The sequence below is a fragment of the Trichinella spiralis genome (assembly GCF_000181795.1).
Source record: "Trichinella spiralis strain ISS 195 chromosome Unknown Scfld4, whole genome shotgun sequence".
Lineage (NCBI taxonomy): Eukaryota > Metazoa > Nematoda > Enoplea > Trichinellida > Trichinellidae > Trichinella > Trichinella spiralis.
The window spans coordinates 9,686,625-9,703,131 of NW_003526943.1; the positions used below are offsets into that span (position 1 = coordinate 9,686,625).

Consider the following 16,507-nt stretch of genomic DNA (forward strand, 5'->3'; position numbering starts at 1 on the left):
TTAGCATTAAATTGTCAAACTACGTTCTAGTTGTTTAATAAATTTTTTCTTGCTTGTTTGTTTAATGAGATGATTAGGCGTTTTCGATTGACTTTGAAGTCACAGCTCTTGAATATCAGGTTGTACTGGCAGTGCAGTCTACCATCATCTAATCTAACGGATTAGTTATGACTCACAGTTTCCATTAAAAAAGTTTATTGTTTAGAAATACAAAACCGTTTAACTTGTAGAATTTAATGTATTTAGCACAGTAGTAACATGGAAAATTTGATAAATTAAAAAATGAATTACTTCCAAATTGGAAAAGCAAAAATATTGAGTATACGCGTATCCGGTATTTAAGAGATTAAGGTTTAAAAGTCATACTAAGTTTTAAGGATATCAAAGAGTGATAAACTTTATTGTTTAGATTTTATGTCATTTTTTAAGTTGTAACGACCCGCCGGGTGGGGCTAGCGGATCTGCCTCTGGGGCCGCGCCAGTTCGTCCGCCGTTTCTATGTGCTTGTTCGTTCTCGCTCGCTGGGTCACGTCTCCTCGTCGACATCCTCGGAACACGCTTTTACTCGTGCAACTCGTCCGCACGTCGGTTAGCGCTCTCGCTCTTCGCCGCTCCAATATGTAGAAGGCTTTCGCCGCAGGGGGGCAACGTAGTGGGTCAACTGAAATTTGATCCCCTATTGTCTTGCTGACAGTCCCCCGGCTTGCGGCCCATCTGTAAATCAGCGGCTCGTTACGCGGGGGCTTTGATCCGCTGCCCCAACGGATCATCAGCGACCGGCATGCCCTCGGATCAATGACCGAACGCATGTTAAACAATGGCCGAACAATGGCTAATTAGGTACCGACGTGTCGGGTCATGAAGGTCTGTCGCCAGAAGCCACCCGCGGTCCTCGCCGGCGGCGTCTTTGAACTGGGCGGGATGGGAGGTTCTATTGCCGCAGCTCCGCGTCTACCTCAGCCGGATCTGCAATGAGCAACGCCGCCGTATAGCAAGGGTTGTTGTAAAGTAAATGCTTATAATACATAAAATAATTGCATTCAAAATCATGTATAATTATTTACCTATCAAGAATGAAAATGATGACTATTTCTGATTAAATGCATGCGGATCCTTTTTAATTATTTAAATGCTTATTTCTATTTATATTAAAATATTTTCATACTTTCATTGGATTGTTCTGCATGAAATAATTTAAACTTTAAGTATTTTTGAATAATACATAGGTTTTATTTTAACTACTTTCTGGGTTATTTATGCAAATAACATTAATAATCAAAAAATTTTTAAATTCAACAGTATTTAAAATGACGATTTTACATATACTATAAAGAAACCCTCACTCGTGTAGCTGCGATGGCCGAGTGGTTAAGGCGTTGGACTTGAAATCCAATGGGATATTCCCGCGTAGGTTCAAATCCTGCTCGCAGCGAAAATTTTCAATCTTTTCGTTTTGGCAAAATTGCATGCTAAAGTTCTATAATATTAATTTTCAAACAAATCATATAAAATTTATTTATTGCATATTTCATTTGATTAGTTGTTTTATTTTCCAGACGTATTATTGTAAGAATGTGTTTCAAATTCTATCAGTGATTGCATAATTTGAACATAATTTTAATTTATCCTTGATTATGAACTTATGTAAATTTTAAAATATGTGAACTGAATTATTTTTGCTACCATTTTATAAAGTGATCTTTCTGCTTTTTCTCAGTCGATATTTTCAATGTAAACAGCTTTGCGCAGAGAACATTTTTATGCAAATTAAAAGTTAATGCAAGCGTAGAATGCAATAATAATTTCATCTCACTTGTCAGAATAAAAGTTTCCTGAAATTTTAGCTCAATTAAAAGCTACTGCTACCGTGAGACCGAAGTCGAAGACATCAATATCAGTAATGAAATTGTTAATGTTAGCAAAGTAAAAAAAGATTAACAGATAAATGAAATATATTGCGGCTATATGAATATTTTTCAGAGGTATTTAAAATTTCAACATGTAACAATAATAGGTATATTTAATCGTAATTCGAAAACAAAATTACATCATATGAAACATTGTCTGATAAACATTATAATAAATAAATTATGTACGAATTTAAAAAATAAAAGACATAAATGTTACCAATTTTTTTTCATTTTAATAAATTCTATTCTTCGAATGAAAATACAATAATTCGTTATTATGATACATGAAAATGTCTCTTGATTTAAAAAAGACATCTGAAATAATAATCAGTTGTCAGAATACAAACGCAAAATGGTATATTTCAAATCGCGCGGTACACGCTTTATTACGATACGCCCATCGTAAGAAAGTGACGCAAATACCCACGGATCGCAAGCCGACCATTCACAACAATATACTGATTCTTCGTGATCGTCATATTCCCGCAAAGGTCCATCAGGAATGCTAGAAATTAACTTCTGCATATAATTGTAATTTTAAATAAATGCAAACATTACTTAGAGATATTTGAATCTTCCATGTCATTATTGAATGATAAATCCACCGATTCGGAACTAAAAGATGCAGCACACCAAAGTACAACTTTTGAGTCAGTACTACTGCTTAAGAATAATTGATCGTGCACTGGATTAAATCGGACTGAGCATACCCTGAATTTAAAAAATATTTGATGATTTATTTCATTATAACAATGCTACTACTTTCTAATGCAATGATATAAATTAATTTATTTCATTTCAGTTACCAGTGAGAATGATGAGCAAATCTTGCTATTCTTTCTTTCGTCTTTCGGATGTCCCAAAAATGAATAAAACCATCATTAGCACCAGTCATCAAATAATATGGTCGATTAGGATTGAAGTCTAAATCTCGAATGCAGAGTGAATGGGCATCTTCGATCAAATATGTCTGCCTAAAATAAAGTTGTCATTTTTCAAATTAAAGTCATCAAGAAAAGCGAAATACTTGTTGCTTCGACTATCCCAACCGAAAATTGCCGTCCCTTGTGCCAGCGTTAAACAGCAACTATCATGATGAGGATCCCACTTTGCGACAGTCAACGGATTCTGAGAATCTTCATTAACAGTTACCTTTCTTTTATTCTAAAAGTGGAATTAATTTTTCTTATACAATCACAATCAATGAATGCTCGTAAAAATAATACAAACTGTTCCATGCCATTCTTCAGATCTACAAAAATCAAGTGGCTCCCGATCAAAATGCAAGCTTCAGATGCTGAAAATGGCTTCCACAAAAATCTAAATTTTAATACTGTAAATAAAATTCAAATTAACAGTTCGAATTAATTAACTTATGCTTAAAAAATTAGACAGAAAATATAAAGTATAACCTGGGTACATATCGATGTCCTTCCACGTCTATTGTCGCGGTTTCATTTAATTGAAGCGTTTCCGTTGTGCTTCCCTGCAATGATTTCAGCCTCCAAATTGAACATTTAGGCTTGCAATTCTCTATTAAGCATTAAACAAAAATTTTCACATTATTCATTGCAACAAATACATCTATACACGAAGATCTATAAAAAATTGAAAAAAAAACATAACAGCAAAATGAACTGACACCAACTGATTTCGTACAAATTTTAAATAATTTACACTGACTGACTAATAAAAAAGCTAAGAAGTAAAACCTAAATACTTGTCATATAAGATGAAGCAAAAACATCTCCTTGAATAGGACAACCAGCAAGATACCAAATTTCACCAGCGTCGTGTGGAAAGGTCTGCTTAAATAATTTTTGATCCGAATTCTCGTCATATGCAAAATAGTATATCTAAAATTCCAAAAATCATCAGTTTCATTAATTTGTAACTACTTTTAATAATAACTTGATTTTCGTTTTTCAGCGACTGCGTTCCGGCAATAAAAATAGATTTTTCTTCGTCGTTTATTAAAGTAGCTAAACTTCTTGCCTGTAAAGTAAACACAAGCACATGGTTATGATTACCAATTAACTCACCTGAAAATCCAAACCAAAAATAAATGTGTCTTCACTAGCATCATCCATAAAAACCAATACTGAAATTTAAGAATAAATAATAGGTACTGCGTGAGGAAAAGCTTTACTGAATAACATTTATTGAAAACATTAAAATGTCAAAAGTCTACATTACAAATCAAAATTCATATAAGTTAAAATATACTATAACATTTTATATTATAAACTAATTTTGTTTTGCTTTGAATATGAACAAAGTTAACATATTTCATAGTTAAACCATCGATACGTAAAGAAATTCCATATTTTTAATTTTGGTTATAATAACCAAAAGAAAAATTAATGCTGCAAAATTCGTTTATCGCAAATTTAATAGCTTTTCCATTTGAATTTTAAAAACTGCTTCAAATTATACAACTTTATGCGGATCTACAAAAACGCTATAAAAAACACCGCAAAACATTTCTTGCAAAAATTTTGAAAAGAAAACATTAATCAAGTATGAATTGATGAATAAAAAACTGAAATAAAAAGTGTTACAATAAACGGGGAATTGCATATTTCAATTGTATGATTACATTCATAATAAAATCTATCAAAAAAACAGAAAATATTTTGTTGCAGTTTTACAATTTAACAGTGAATAAGATGAATATTTACAGTTAGAGAAAATAAGTTAATTACAATTGTTTATGAAATGCTAAAAAAATTTTTCATAAAATAATACTTTTAACTGTAGAAATTTCTTCTTCTTACGAAAAGGTTCTCGCTACTGATCATTTTCTAGAAGGCAAGTGAAACGCTTTTTTTACTAATACTGTTACTACTTTTCGATAGCAAGCACTGCTTCCCTGTGTACAAATGTCTAAATATTATGTACGCCGCAGTCAGTATTTTAAATTCATAACCATTTAGACTACTATCTGTTAACACTAACTTTTACATAATTAGTGTATTCTTATTCTGTTTCGCTTTTTGTATAGCAGTAGACTGAATTCTTGATTCTTGCGTATGCAACTAATGGTCAAGCAAGATTAAGTACGGGCTTTATTTTTCAATATAGTACACTGTATATAAGAAAATATGCACAGATGTGCACTCATCCTTACCTAATAGTTATTTTCAAATGTCACTTGCTTTTTTAGCAGCTAACTAAAATATACTTTATAATTTTATTTATCTGTGAAGAATCTCATACAGTATACTTGCTGACATGCAAGGTATTTTGAATATAAAATATTTAATAAATAATATTACTTAATTTATCGCAACATGCACATTTTAAATAGTAGTAAGAGAGCGTAATTAGCATAGGTAGATTGTTCTCCAAGTCCAATTAGTCAGGTGATCATATTTCAGAAGCTTGGAGCTGCTTTTGCTTTTTTATTATTTTCATCATTTGCACTGTGATTATTGCTGATTTACCATCCAACATTGAGGAATTAAAGTTAACTGTTAATGTCGATGCACTTTTGATAATTTTTATGACGAAAAAATTATTGTACTTGTATATCATTTTTGTCAGATAAATCACGACATCTTGAAAAAATGCTTTCTGGCAATCAAGTAATGCTTATTTGTTGATCTACTTTGTATATTTTGTTATAATGCGAAATGTTTCCTTCTGATGATTTGTTCAGATTTTGCTGAAGATGATGTTCAAATTTTAGCAGTGTGTAGGTTTCCTCAAATTTCTTTAATATTTCGTTTTTATAGAAATAAGCGAATAATTTTTTTATTAAAATATATACATATAACATTATTATTATTATACAACATATTTAAAATACATACATTTTTATTAAAATATATACAGAAATATCTGTTTTCGGAAATATTTTACCAGAAAAATATGGAGCAGAGATCTCATAATTCAAAACCATTTATTTTTCTGTGCATGAATAATGGTTAGTAATAATATGTAAAGGTGGGCGTACTCAGAAGGTTAGCATTCATCAACCAAGCATTGCATTGAATGTATTCTGTGTTATTATCTTGGTTATATCTGATTAATAAAAGTGCCATTCACGCATGGCAAGAGCAAGCAGATTTTTGCCAGCAGTGCCTCATTGTCATGTCTTTTGTGGTATACTATTATTTGCGCAGCGAAAATTCATCATAACAATTATCTGTAGAGAAATCTGCTGGAACGCAAAGCAATACACAATGGGAAAATAATTACTGTGTGCTTGAGCTGTTAGTGGGGAAGAGGTCAGGTTATATAATTGGTTGGTGCAGGTCAAGCATCAGCATCTGTCTTCCATTATTCCTCTTCGTATTTGTCTTATTGCAAAGTGCGCTGCTCGCTGCTTCATCAAATAACTTCACCGTCTCAGTCCTGTAATTTGCAGCTTCGTATGTAAGTAAGTTATCTTTCGAATTATTTTCATAATCAGCGTCCCGTAATTTGTCAATAAGGTTCGGATGAAGTGAAAACGGAGGTCATAGAAGTATAGATAATTGTGAAAGTGCATTTTATTGTTTATTCTGTTAGTTCGTTGTTTAAGATTTTGATGGTTACTCGCCATAAAATCTTTTTTCAGCAAAATTTTAGGAAAAAATGAGATTTAGCAGAAATTTATAAAAGTCATCGTCACCTTTTTTACCACTAAGCCAAACACTAAACACCAGTTACCATATATTTGTGAAAAAATTAGTAGGTAATGCAATTTCTGATTTGACAATAAAATTAAAGTAGGAAAGTTAAGTTTCCAATCATGGCAGTATAACTATCGTTGAAAAACGTAGTGGTCAAATACTGCTCTGGTATAAGTTAGATTATGGGAGGGACCAGTGCATCATTCGTTTTTCTTTTCTAAAGATATTATTTAAGGGAAATTTTTATCGAAGTAACCATTCAATTGGGTTTGAAAGAAATAAATTTAGAGAATGTAATTGCATAATAAAAATTATTTCAAAAGCTAAATGTAATAAAATGATACAATTAATACATTTAATTATAATACAGATTATTTTTATCATAAATTTGTCACAAACAGGATGGAGACTTTCAGAAAATCATCACAAGGACAAAATAAATTTTTACTAAGGAGAAAATGACATTATAAAACATCAAATTTTCCGCAAAAAATGTAAAATATTTATTATTTAATTTTATTTAGTTTAATTGCACGTTTGCATTAAGTTTAACATATTTTATAAACAGCGTGCTAAGACACCCTGGCATGAATGTTTTTGGTAATTAGGAAACCTCAATAGCAGCCGAAACAGCCAATAGTCAAAAAACTGCTCTCTGCAAATTGCCCCAAAAAATATATTACATTATGCAACTATTTTTTCAAACTTTTAATTAATACCACATTATCTTTGTTCTATCAGAAGATGTATAGTGAATGAACACTATTTAATACTTTTAATACTATCTACACTATTTAATACTTTATTATGCATCTATAAATTTAACACGAAACTTGATGATGCGTAATGTTTAAGCATAAAATATCTGATTTGATGGTGAGAATACAACGTTGGAATGCTTATACTGATAACATGAAACTTAAATAAATGTTATTGTAAAAATTATTTTTAATCCAGCATGGAAAAATGATTTGTCTTTTTAATTTTTTTCACAAATTGTGCATATAATTATATTTTAATATGTATATATATATCCGTTTTGTTTACTCAACTAAGTTGCTATCGACGATATAAAAACCAAATTAAGATATAAAAATTTTAATTAAAAAAATTTACATTGATTTAAATGTTTTACTTCCAATTAATTTAACCAAATATTTTATATATGAAAAGAAATGAAAAGAATTTTTATTCTTAAAATTATAAGCAGAAAATTCATAGTGGAAATTATAACAAACAGTAATAATATAATAGTAATGTTAAAATAGAAATGAAAAAATAGGAGTATAAAAAGGATTCCTAGGAATTGTTTTATAAACATTGTTTCAGCATTTTGACCGCAGCCCCAGTGGCGCAATCGGTTAGCGCGTCGTACTTATAAGGCAGTGCTTGATCTGCTAGCGATATGCGAAGGTTGTGAGTTCGATCCTCACCTGGGGCATTACTTTATATCTACACATTTTCTTGTTAAATTTAAATACAGTTATGAAGAATATACTTACCGACGTTTTTCACTTCAATTATAATCTAGTGCAGTAATTATTTAAAATATTCACATCTTTTAATTCTCAGAACAGCATCAGCTATCCGTCCACTTAGTTCATAATGCTTTTAGTTCTTCCAGTAATAAATATTGTTTGGAGGAAAATGCTCACAAAGATCATTATGTTGAATTTCGAAAAAATGTTCTCACTCAGATATAAGTTAATTTGCATCTCTGCTTCGTGATTTCAATATCATTCTCCTCATCACAAAACATAGTGCATTATTTAATAAATTTCCAAAACAAATGAGGAATACTTCCATTGTACATATGCTATATAATTTTTTATGGAATGTTAATTCATTTGCGTGAAATAGAAAAAAAATATGATATTTGCAAAATACTGAATAAGAAACATATTGTCTTCAAAACAAATTAGGCAGGCAAAATAAAAGTAAAAGCCAATATTTCTGTGCTCGACTCATTTTTTAGTTCTTATTATTTTATTTTTGTATTAAATATTTCATTAATGGACTACATTGGTTTTAAGAAATAATATGCAAAAGTAACTTTATAAACTTTAAACTTTAAACATTGAAATACATGCCAGCTGTTCATAATTTAATGCATACGCTCACAAACCATATAATTTTGATGTGCAAGTTTTTGCATTAAAAATTAATATTTCTTTTTAAAATTTTATATTAAATTTTGTTAAAAAATTATTATATTCATAATTCATACTTTAATGCTATTTTTTTGTTTTTGAATATTGTTCACAATTGCTTTATAAAACATTACAGTATGATTAGAATTTGGCAAATGTCTTGTTTAAACAATTCATTTTTGCTATAAAAATATAAACGAATGAAATAGACATTTTTAAAAAATTATATCATTAGGTTTTTTATATTTTTAGGATGAAAATATAGATGATTTTTTGTAAATAATATAAACATTGCTTTTTATTTGTGTACAACAAACCTTCTTGTCATTGTTCTTACTGTTTTTTTGCTCTGTATCGCTGAGGCGCTACGAAAACTTTTTACGTTTCATTTTTTGTGCATGATAAGGACTCTCAGCAATAGGTCGTGTAGTCAGCAAGCAAAAGGTGTGTATACCGTTTTTTAGCGCCGAGCTGATGGAAACACAATAGAATATGGCCAGGTTTTTTGTGTGCATTGTTTCATTGCTTTTCCATTAATCATCATTCTGGGCTACAGGTGTCAATATTTATTAAAAATATCTTGTAATTTGCATTTATTATAGATTGTAATTAGTTTAAATACTGTTTTGTTTCATTTTGGACATTTTAAAATATTTTAATTTTCATATATTATGGGCTTAATTTTCATTTAAATGTTTCAAAATTGTCATATAATTTTTTGCACATTAATGCTTTATGATACCGTGAAAAGATGCTACCGTTTGTGAAGTTTTTACATTTTCTTTCATTTGAAGTCAGTTTACTTTAAATAGTCCAATGATCAGGGGCGCTGTTTTTTGTTTAATCGTATGCAGACCAGGTGATACGTTCTATTTTTCTATTTCTGATTGCAGAGATTGTAATTTTGATAAGGCTGCAATTTTTTTTTATTAAGAATTGTTTAAACTTTTAAAGTAACGTTTTACATTTGAGAATGGAAATGTCAAATATTTTTTTGCATACTATATTAATGTTTGTTTTTTGGTAACTATTTAAACATTTTTGCATTTGAATTTTACATTAACATTATTTAGTTCTAAAAATGGTTGAAGCTGAATTTTTTGCGTTCAAAACGCAATGTAAATATTTCTGCTTTTAAGAAAGTTGCATGTTGTTATCAAAGATTGTTAGTTATTTTCATTTGATTGTTTATATTGTGCTGATGTTGAGACATTTGTAGTGGATTTTTGAGTTTAGCTAAAAAAAATTTCCTTTTTTGAAATTTTGTTCAGCATTGTTTCAATTCTGTGTATAGTTTTCAGTGTTTGAAATGTATAAGGTTTCAGTTAGTGAGTACTGATTTTCATTAGATGGCACTTTTTTTAGTATAATAATACACGAAAACGTTTTGACGTTTTCAATAATTTATATTTATTGAACGCGTAGTCAAATTGTTTGTTGATAATATTCAGTAAAAGTATTGCGTAATATTTTTCAAAAGACTTATTTAATATTTGATATAGTTATGCAGTACTGTTTTTAGTATTTTATTTTAATTCTCTCAGTGCGAAATAGAAGAATATGAGAATTGCAATTTTGAATTTCAGTATTTAGAATTTGGACACTGCTATTGAATTAACTTTCAGTAAATGATAGTGTGCTTTTACAGAACGGTCCTTTGATGAAGTCGGCGAGACCTGTCGAGGATCCATATCCTGTAAAGGTCACTGAGCTCTCTGAACCAATGGATGTTGGTAAATATAAAATAATTTTTTTTGCATTACAATTGAAACAAAAGCAATTGTTTGATTAGAAGAAAATACAGTAGCAGTAACGGAGAACAACAACAACAACAACAAAAGCAACGGCATTAGTACTGACAAAGTGGAAGTGAAAAAGCAAGACGAAGAAGATGATGACGACGACGATTACAAGGCTGAAGGAACACTTCGTTTGCAAATACAAGACTTTAGTCAAGTGAAAGGTCAAGTTCTTAGTGATCCAATATACGTCCGTGGATTGCCTTGGTAAGTGTTTTGCAGTTGCAGTTATGTTGAGTTTAATGATTTTTTACGATTTTTGCTTTTTTCAAGGAAAATAATGGCTATACCCCGTGAAATAGGAAGAAATCAACGTTCTTTGGGTTATTTTTTGCAATGCAATAGCGATTCAGATTGTCCGTAAGTAGCGACAGCATGCCGCTTATTGTTTTGCGCATCATTGGCAATTTTGCACTGTTCATAGATCTTGGTCTTGTTATGCTAGCGCAACTTTGCGTTTAAAATCCCAGAAAGAAGGTGGTAACGACTGCGAAAAGACGATCTCGCATGTCTTTTATCCCAAAGAGAATGATTGGGGTTATAGTTGTTTTTTGCGTTGGGAGGTAAGGTTTAAATTTTTTGAATAATAATTTTCTTTAATTTAATTATGATATTCAGGATGTTATGGAACCTGAACATGGTTATCTCAAAGATGACACGCTTATACTCGAAGTGCACTTGGTTGCAGATGCACCTCACGGAGTCCAGTAATAATTACAAGAAGAGGGAAAATTTTCTGTTTTACTTTTTTATTCAACAAAGATATTTGTTTTATTAGGTGGGACAGCAAGAAACATACCGGCTATATCGGTTTGAAAAACCAAGGGGCTACATGTTACATGAATTCACTGTTGCAAACTTTGTTTTTTACAAATAAATTACGAAAGGTTTGTCATTTTCTTTTTAATTTGAATTATCATTAATTAAATTTTGTTTTAAAGGCAGTATATCAGATTTCAACTGAACAAGACGATCCTCATAAGAGCGTCGCGTTGGCTATGCAGCGCGTATTTTACGAGCTGCAATTTTCCGACAAGCCGGTCGGAACGAAGAAATTGACTCGTTCGTTTGGGTAATATATATATATTTTTTTCAATTAAAAAATATGATTATTGAAAATGTTTTTTCTTTGCAGCTGGGATGCGTTCGATTCATTTTTGCAGCACGACGTTCAGGAACTCTGCAGAGTGGTGAGTTCCATTTGTTGTTTTATTTATTTTGCTTTGTTAAATAAATATATTGTTGACGTGCTTAATTAATACTGTTTTCTTTTGAAGTTGTTGGACAATCTGGAAAGCAAAATGAAAGATACACCAGTGAACGGTGTCATTCCGCAATTATTTGAGGGCAAAATGAAGGTAACGTATATCAATCAGATCAGTATTCTGCAGACACAACTATTTGCAGTTATTGTTTAATTTTAATTTCTTCAATTCAAAATTGTATTTATTCCTGTTTTTTTGTTCAAGTCATATGTACGATGCAAGAAGGTACCGTTTGAATCGAATCGAGAAGAGGCGTTTTATGATATTCAGCTGAACGTGAAGGGAAAAGCAAACAGTATGAGAGATTAAATTTCAAGCATTTATTTATTACTGTACGAAAGAGAAAAATTATCAATGTTTGTTTGTTTTTCAGTTTACGAATCTTTCAAAGATTACGTGGCAGTGGAGACGCTCGAAGGGGATAATAAATACGATGCGGGCGATTATGGTTTACAGGAGGCGACAAAAGGTGTTGTTTTTATCAAATTTCCCCCCGTTTTGCATTTGCAGTTGATGCGCGTCCAGTATGATCCATTGAATGATCAGAATTTAAAAATCAATGATCGGTGAGTTTTTATTTTTGCTGTTATTATTTTTAATTGAAATGATGTTGAAATGTGAATTATGTGTAATTTTTTAAATAACCAGAACTATACTGATAGAAAATTTCATTTTTTTTTGTTTGCCTTTGATTTAGATTTGAATTTCCTGAAAAACTTGATTTGGATGAATTTCTTGAATCGAAAGAATCTACCCCAGCAAAGTATACATTGCATGCAGTGCTAGTCCATTCGGGTGATTTTCACGGCGGCCATTATGTAGTTTACATCAATCCGAAAGGAAATGGCAGGGTAGGCAGGAGTTTTGCTTTTTGATTGATCCAACAAATCTTATTGGTTATGCTTATTAATTTGCCTTTTTTTCGTTCTTTTTTGCAATTCCAGTGGTGTAAATTTGATGACGACGTTGTTTCTCGATGCTCAAAATCTGAAGCGATTGAGCAGAATTATGGCGGGAATGATTCCGAATCCGCTCATCGACATTGCACTAACGCATACATGTTGGCATATATTAGGGATTCAGTAATGGGTAAGAATGGAAATGTTCCTCCATTGATGAAAAGGCCAAGTTTGATCAACTGATCGATTTTGAAATAATGCGATTGTAGATGAAATATTGTGCTCAGTTGATGAAGTTGATATACCAGTTCAGTTGCGTGCTCGTCTTCAACGGGAACGGTATGAACGGATGAATTTTTGCATATTTATTTTTTCAAATATCGTTTCAGAGATGTGGAAGCATTGAGAAAGAAGGAGAAAAGTGAAGCGCACCTGTTTTGCACTGTTTTTGTAAAAATTTATTTGCTATTTTTGTTGAAACAATTTTGCATATATATCGCATTTATTCAGGTACTCTCTGATGATGATTTCGAGGGTCACCAAGGACCCGACCTGATCAATACTGAACAAGCGGAACGAGTTTGTCGTAAATTTCGCGTCCGCCGCACGATGACTTTTTCCGACGTTTACGCTTATATGGCAAGAGAATATGTAATTTTACATTTACCGTTGTAAAAATTGTTTATACGAGATTATGTGAAAATTTTTATTATTCTGCTTTCAGCAATTGACTCCTCTAGTTCAATTTCGACTGTGGCCAATTTCCAACAACGATAGCGCAGGAGGATTACGTCCTACGACTGTACCGAATCTTGACGGTTTAACTGTAAATATTGTTTGTTGTTTTCTTTTTATTGAATTTCATTAAATACAGCCGTAGAAAATGGATAATTAAATTTATACAATCATTTTTTCATATATTGTTAAATGTGTCTATTTTTCAGCAGATTGATCGATTGTCTTCTGGTGGCGATCTGGAAATTGCACTGTATATGGAAGTTTATGATTATCTTCATGGTGAATTGGAATTGCCGTCCTACCGTCATTCCGGTGAGTTTATATTTATTCGTTGATCACACTTTATTAATTTTTTTTTCTTATTCATATTCGTTCAACTTTAGACGATGTACTTTTGTTTTTAAAGTACTACGATCCCATTTCGCAGACGTTGATCTACTGTGGGCATATGATAGTATCCATTGACATTTCTCTCAGTAAGCAGAGATCCCGTGAAGAATGATTTTTGTTTTGTGTGTTCAAGTGTACATTTTGCATTTTGCAGCTGATATGATACCCGAAATGTGTGCAAGAGTGAATTTACCACCAGATACCGATATTGATATTTATGAAGTAAGAATTTTAGCATGTGTTTTTTTTCTGTTTACTAATTATTTTGTTGCCAGGAAGACAAATATGGCGATTTGGAACTGCTTGACAAGACGGCCGAATCTGTGCAAAAAGCTTGTGCAGATTTTGTCGATGGACTCATTTTAGTTTATCAATCTGTGGATTTGATGAAAGCGCAACGTGGTTTCAAGCTTGCAGAAGTGCGATCTTACTATATGTGAGTGAAGCAATTTGAAGGTGGCTATTTGAATAAATAAATAAATAAATATTGTTTCAGTGAACTGCAAAATCGAGTTGAGTTGGAATTTATTGATAAACAGTTGGATTGTGTGGAAAATCTTGTGATTCAAGCATCGTTCGAGTGGAGCTACATCGATTTGGCTACTGTTGTCGGGCGACGCATTGGTTACGATCCATTTAAAATACAGTTTAGTCGAACTTCCGTGTAAGTCAGTTGATTCGATTATTTCTATGCAACATATGTTTACATATTATAATTTTGATTAATTATTATTTTAAAAAAAATTCTCTTTTTTTCTTCAGATACAAGGATTCAAACGGGTTGGCTGTGCGTTTCAGTTTGACGTCGAAATTGAAAGATATATTAAACATTACAACTCGCAATCGAGTTCGTCGATACAGGTTATATTTTCAAAGGGTGAGAGAGGAAGAGTTTTCAGTGGGAATTAATTAGAATTTTGAAAATTATTTTGTGAATAATTTCACTCAGATGCCGTTACGAATTGATGAACTAGAGTTGCGTTTTCAAGTCCGCATCCAGTATATGGACATGAAATTGAGAGTGGAAGAAATGATTGTATATCCGTCCAAATATGGCACAGTTCAGGATTTGCTGAACGAAGTTTCTGCTGGTATTCAGTTTTCTGAGGGCAGCTCAAAACGCTTGCGGTAAACTCAGTGAATTTTTTAGAATTTTTTGTTTTAATAAATTTGATTTTCTATTTTCAACATGCAGGTTGCTGCAGATCAATAGTTGTCGCATTGTTTGTACCGTACAGCCTGATATGGTTTTGGAGCAGATGGGTTTCAATCATATTGTTCGTGTTGAAGAGATTCCGCCAGATCAAGTGGTGGTTGATCCAAAATCAGAATTTTTATTGCCAGTGGCTCATTTTTATAAAGTATGCATTCATTATGAAATATCTTTTTGTGGAAATGATCTGTTAATGTGTATTTTCCTTTTCACATTTGTTGTAGGATTGCTATCAAACGTTTGGTACGCCATTTTACTTAAAAGTGAAGAATGGCGAACCGTTTGGCAGTGTCAAACAGCGTATTCAACGGATACTTGAAGTTTCAGATAAAGAATTTGAGAAGGTAAAACTTGGGTTTAATTTATTCTTTTAATTTATAAATTTAATTCAAAAAAATGTTTCAGTTTAAATTTGCATTGTGCACTGTGAGTCGAACAACCTACTTTGAAAATGAAAACTTCATCATCAATCTTACCGACTTTACCGCTTCTCATTTTTCAGGTATGCCAGCAACAGCAGTTGTTGTAAACTTTTGTTTAATAATTGAATTAATTCAACGAATTTACCGTAAAAGAAGGAAACAATTTTAAAAATCAGAAAAGATCTATAGCAGTGCTTCAACTTTTATAATTGTGTTATTACACGAAACCTATTATACCATTTGTAAAATTAATTTGTTAATTCATTTAAAGTTTTTTCAGTTGCATTCTTTATAATTTGTTTTTTTTTTGTTTCAGCTACCGCCAAACCATGGCTTGGTTTAGATCATGTTAATAAGATGGCGAAGGGGCGAGGAATGCATACGTTGGAGAAGGCGATTGTTATTCACAATTAATTCAGTTTTGTCGTGTTTTTAATATGTTTGGCTTCTGTGTGTTTGTACATCAGCTATAATAATAATGCACGATAACGCTGCAGTAGAAATTCTCACTTTCTTTATTGCACCGTTTTCTTTTTCTTTATTTTAATTAAGTTGACATTTCTTACTTTATCCATTTTATATATATATATACATATTCATATTTATAGATAGAAAAGTACTATACAATATAGGCGCTTATGACATAATACCCATTATTTCGTTTTTTGGCAATTATAAATGGTCGAGAAGAGAAATTACTACATGGCTCTTGTGATGATGCCTGTTTTCTTTAGTTTTTTTTTGAGAATGTGAACGATTTTTTTTGCTTGCAGTGTATCTATTTTTTCGGAAAGAATGTATGGACTGTTTACGTTACATATGTAATTAATTTGTAGTTTAATTTATCAAAATAAAGGTCTACTTATAAATGAATATTGATTGCATTTTTTATGTTCACGTCGTAGTGGGTTTATGAATGTTTTACCAGTTAGAGAATTGATGAACTGTTTTATAACTTTAATTAAGTCGTAATAGAGTTTATGAGGTAGTAAAAATTAAAAATTTTCTATTCTTAAATGCCGATCACGATTAAATGTGTTACAATTATTTTTTTGTGAAGTTCTGCCCTGCAACTACAGTGCAACTTACAGTAATTTTGAAA

The 16,507-nt window shown here is 31.3% G+C and overlaps 4 protein-coding genes and 2 non-coding genes across 6 annotated transcripts; 4 read left to right on the forward strand and 2 right to left on the reverse strand.

Moving 5' to 3' along the window:
* Window positions 1-452: 452 nt before the first annotated feature.
* On the reverse strand, window positions 453-809 carry Tsp_02429 (hypothetical protein). Its single transcript, XM_003378153.1, has one exon. It carries the CDS (start codon window positions 807-809, stop codon window positions 453-455), a length of 357 nt encoding a protein of 118 aa, XP_003378201.1.
* Window positions 810-1,350: 541 nt separating this feature from the next.
* On the forward strand, window positions 1,351-1,432 carry Tsp_02428. The gene has a single exon. It is a non-coding gene; the product is annotated as a tRNA-Ser (tRNA).
* A 588-nt stretch (window positions 1,433-2,020) lies between these two features.
* Tsp_02427 (hypothetical protein) lies at window positions 2,021-4,515 on the reverse strand. The gene is made up of 12 exons (XM_003378154.1): window positions 4,479-4,515; window positions 3,953-4,011; window positions 3,822-3,905; window positions 3,631-3,766; window positions 3,501-3,508; window positions 3,323-3,441; window positions 3,137-3,230; window positions 2,938-3,074; window positions 2,717-2,884; window positions 2,516-2,621; window positions 2,258-2,429; window positions 2,021-2,064 (listed from the first exon to the last, which is right to left on the reverse strand). Exons 1-12 carry the CDS (start codon window positions 4,513-4,515, stop codon window positions 2,021-2,023), a joined length of 1,164 nt encoding a protein of 387 aa, XP_003378202.1.
* A 290-nt stretch (window positions 4,516-4,805) lies between these two features.
* On the forward strand, window positions 4,806-7,075 carry Tsp_02426 (conserved hypothetical protein). Its single transcript, XM_003378155.1, has 8 exons — window positions 4,806-4,821; window positions 5,120-5,151; window positions 5,748-5,838; window positions 5,859-5,929; window positions 5,951-6,017; window positions 6,067-6,147; window positions 6,170-6,290; window positions 7,054-7,075. The coding sequence occupies exons 1-8, from the start codon at window positions 4,806-4,808 to the stop codon at window positions 7,073-7,075; spliced, it is 501 nt and encodes a 166-aa protein (XP_003378203.1).
* A 796-nt stretch (window positions 7,076-7,871) lies between these two features.
* Tsp_02425 lies at window positions 7,872-7,970 on the forward strand. Its single transcript has one exon. It is a non-coding gene; the product is annotated as a tRNA-Ile (tRNA).
* Window positions 7,971-9,988: 2,018 nt separating this feature from the next.
* Window positions 9,989-15,819, forward strand: Tsp_02424 (ubiquitin carboxyl- hydrolase 7). The gene is made up of 22 exons (XM_003378156.1): window positions 9,989-10,007; window positions 10,305-10,408; window positions 10,949-11,041; window positions 11,420-11,540; window positions 12,117-12,309; window positions 12,441-12,594; window positions 12,688-12,832; window positions 12,912-12,981; window positions 13,032-13,092; window positions 13,153-13,293; window positions 13,367-13,468; window positions 13,587-13,692; window positions 13,764-13,856; window positions 13,925-13,992; window positions 14,046-14,206; window positions 14,267-14,434; window positions 14,533-14,647; window positions 14,720-14,898; window positions 14,966-15,131; window positions 15,208-15,327; window positions 15,389-15,485; window positions 15,722-15,819. Exons 1-22 carry the CDS (start codon window positions 9,989-9,991, stop codon window positions 15,817-15,819), a joined length of 2,574 nt encoding a protein of 857 aa, XP_003378204.1.
* Window positions 15,820-16,507: the final 688 nt, after the last annotated feature.

Coding starts and splice junctions, on each gene's coding strand:
- Tsp_02426 (XM_003378155.1), top strand. Junction 5,152..5,747: donor TATACTTGCTGACATGCAAG/GTATTTTGAATA, acceptor AAATATATACAG/AAATATCTGTTTTCGGAAAT. Junction 6,291..7,053: donor TGTAATTTGCAGCTTCGTAT/GTAAGTAAGTTA, acceptor AATTTTATTTAG/TTTAATTGCACGTTTGCATT.
- Tsp_02427 (XM_003378154.1), bottom strand. CDS start 4,515: ATGAATGTAATCATACAATTGAAATATGCAATTCCCC. Junction 2,430..2,515: donor CATCTTTTAGTTCCGAATCG/GTGGATTTATCA, acceptor AATTATATGCAG/AAGTTAATTTCTAGCATTCC. Junction 2,065..2,257: donor TTTGAAATATACCATTTTGC/GTTTGTATTCTG, acceptor AATGTTTATCAG/ACAATGTTTCATATGATGTA.
- Tsp_02424 (XM_003378156.1), top strand. Junction 12,982..13,031: donor GCTCGTCTTCAACGGGAACG/GTATGAACGGAT, acceptor ATATCGTTTCAG/AGATGTGGAAGCATTGAGAA. Junction 15,486..15,721: donor TACCGCTTCTCATTTTTCAG/GTATGCCAGCAA, acceptor TTTTTGTTTCAG/CTACCGCCAAACCATGGCTT.
- Tsp_02429 (XM_003378153.1), bottom strand. CDS start 809: ATGCGTTCGGTCATTGATCCGAGGGCATGCCGGTCGCTGATGATCCGT.